The sequence below is a fragment of the Penaeus japonicus genome, unplaced genomic scaffold, assembly GCF_977035675.1.
Source record: "Penaeus japonicus unplaced genomic scaffold, GWHDUDI00000001_assembly GWHDUDI00000031, whole genome shotgun sequence".
NCBI classification, from domain to species: domain Eukaryota; kingdom Metazoa; phylum Arthropoda; class Malacostraca; order Decapoda; family Penaeidae; genus Penaeus; species Penaeus japonicus.
The window spans coordinates 260,315-262,814 of record NW_028234433.1 but is presented as its reverse complement, the minus strand read 5'-3'; the positions used below and the strand labels follow the sequence as shown (position 1 = coordinate 262,814).

The window sequence follows — 2,500 nt, the reverse complement described above, 5'->3', positions numbered from 1 at the left end:
AAATGCCGGGGCGTTCAAATTATTAGGCCTAAATCAATTGAATGGCTGGCACAATACTGTGCCGCCCGGCAACTGGGCTTTTGAATGCGCGGCTAGTACATCATGCTGTACCAATCCGTCCTTGTAGAGTTAACCCATCCCCGACGGGGGAAATTGCTAGCCTTGAATGTCCAAATGCCGGGGCGTTCAAATTATTAGGCCTAAATCAATTGAATGGCTGGCACAATACTGTGCCGCCCGGCAACTGGGCTTTTGAATGCGCGGTACACATGCTGTACCACCCGTCCTGTGTGGGTTAATTTCATGTTATATCATGTAGCATTATTTCATAACTTTCTTCACATGTGATTATTATATTTTAATTAAATACTGAATAACCAAACTGTTTTCACCTATGCCATGTTCATTGCCAAGATACATGGGTACATGTTTTAAATCTCTCAGCTGATGACTGGGCTCTGCATTGACTGACAAATGTTTACTGAATACGTGACCAGGTGAATGTCATCCAATGAATTTTGTGGTCCACAGCAATCTCCTACAATCAATCACATATTCAAATACAATCACACTATCAAAATTCTATCCTTAGTTGGCCTCACACATGAAAGATACATAACTTGTCTATACTTCTTATAAACAGCATTAACCCCTAATTGCTAAACATTGTCTCTAGTCATTATACATAACTAGTTATCATTTATAAAACCTTCCAACCAACCCAATGTTTTAGGATCTAGCCATCTTTGAAAGGAACCAGTACCTAATATTGGTAATTACTGATCCACTGCAGTTTTGGTGTTACTCATTACTTGACCAATAAAGAAATAACACTGATATGCCCTACAAGTCATAAACTAATCATATGAAGATTTATGCAAACTGCTAACAAATAACTAGGAAACATATTTTGACCTGATGAATTCCCCTTCGGTTAGGTTAGAACATCATAATAAGAACTATTAATCAAACAGCATTTCAAGGTAATTATTTTTTCTTTTCTTTAACCCAAACCCGGCGGGCCTGGCGGGAAGTGGCAATCCCCTACGCCGGGCCTATAATATTGCATAGGGAACGTCACACTGGTGTGTCGCCCCGTCATCAGGCATTTAGCTGTGTCACACCGTCATCATTGGGTTAATGCTCTGAAGTTAGAGCCTTTCCTATAAGCCATATATAGATCACAATTCTTTTCCTATCCATAACTACCATTCAATAATAAGTGAGTCTGGTGTGGGTAGATTAAACTAACTTTGGATATGTAAATTAGTTACCTTATTGCTAATACTTTAAAACAAATAATTATGCTACTATCCTGCAAATAAAGACTCATATGTCATTTCTCGGGAGCTTCACCCTTAGGACCCTCTTTCCTGGGGTGCTCTGTTCAGTTTTCTTGATAACCAGCTGAGTGTTAATTGATGGCCACCCCTGAGATGGTTTTACATCCTCTAACAATCATAGGCTTCTTTGCCTAAGGTGTTTTAGAAAAAGCAAGCAAACTGCACCAACTATATTCTTCAAGATAGAGATGGGACTGGTTTCTTGATTCATGGTCAATTATCAGGAATGTATATAAATTCCATCTTGGCAAAATGTATATGGTGGAGATTTACTAGCATGTCAATGGAATACCAAGATACCAGAGGCTGCTGCAACCTTGTGATTGGATGTTCCTCTTTACAACCATCAATATTGTTGCTACAGTTGGTTTCCTCAGACAAAACAACTTCTATAGCTGGGTGATATACAAACAATCCATCAATACCAAATTCATTATTATCAGCATGTATAACTTTTCTAAAGAATTACCTTGGTTTTTACCCTACATTTTCCCAAATATATTTCATGCCCTTCCCCACATACCAGAGCCAATATTGCCATAGTTCATATGTGCCGAGAAAGAATGATGAATTAATTCAAAACAACCTCTTTGAAAAATGTTGTGATCCCTTGAGATTCAATGGTTGGTGTCTACTCAAGATTTGCCCCTAAGACATGAAAACATACACCCTAAGATATGAAAACAGTAGGAAAAAAAAGAAAAAAAACAATCAACAAAGCCTCTGCCTATCATGTTAAGAATGCTATTTAGACTGTTGTAACTAATTTCATATTTCGTTTTTTTTCCAAACTAGTACAAATTATATTCTGACTTTGTTCAAATACACGTGACAAAAGTCATACCAGTTTTAGTCAGTCTTATCCTGATAATCCACTTCGAGGTTCAGAACCAACAGTTCGGTCACAGCTGATAATCACATGATATGGCACTTCCCTGTAGAGTAAAAATCTGCTCAGCTCTTGTACTGACCTTCTTCGGGATTGCAAGACATCTGCAACGCGGAACCACCTGTCAAAGCTTCATCCGGAACAGGTGCAAGAACCACCTCATCTTGCAAGGCGGACGTCCCATTTCTTCCTCCCAACCTCACATCTTGCAAGATATCAGAACCAGAGACATTGCACGCGGAGCACAAATATATGAGGATAGCAAAGG

The 2,500-nt window shown here is 38.9% G+C and overlaps 1 protein-coding gene across 1 annotated transcript in view; it reads right to left on the bottom strand.

The window, feature by feature from the left end:
- The window catches only part of LOC122256719 (transmembrane 7 superfamily member 3), a 31,350-nt gene that overhangs the window by 28,731 nt on the left and 119 nt on the right, over nucleotides 1–2,500 (bottom strand). Inside the window, exon 1 of the mRNA XM_043021602.2 lies at nucleotides 2,315–2,500. This exon is cut by the window's right edge and continues 119 nt beyond it. Coding sequence (XP_042877536.2) covers nucleotides 2,315–2,500 — 186 coding nt within the window. The remainder of the gene's footprint in view (nucleotides 1–2,314) is intronic.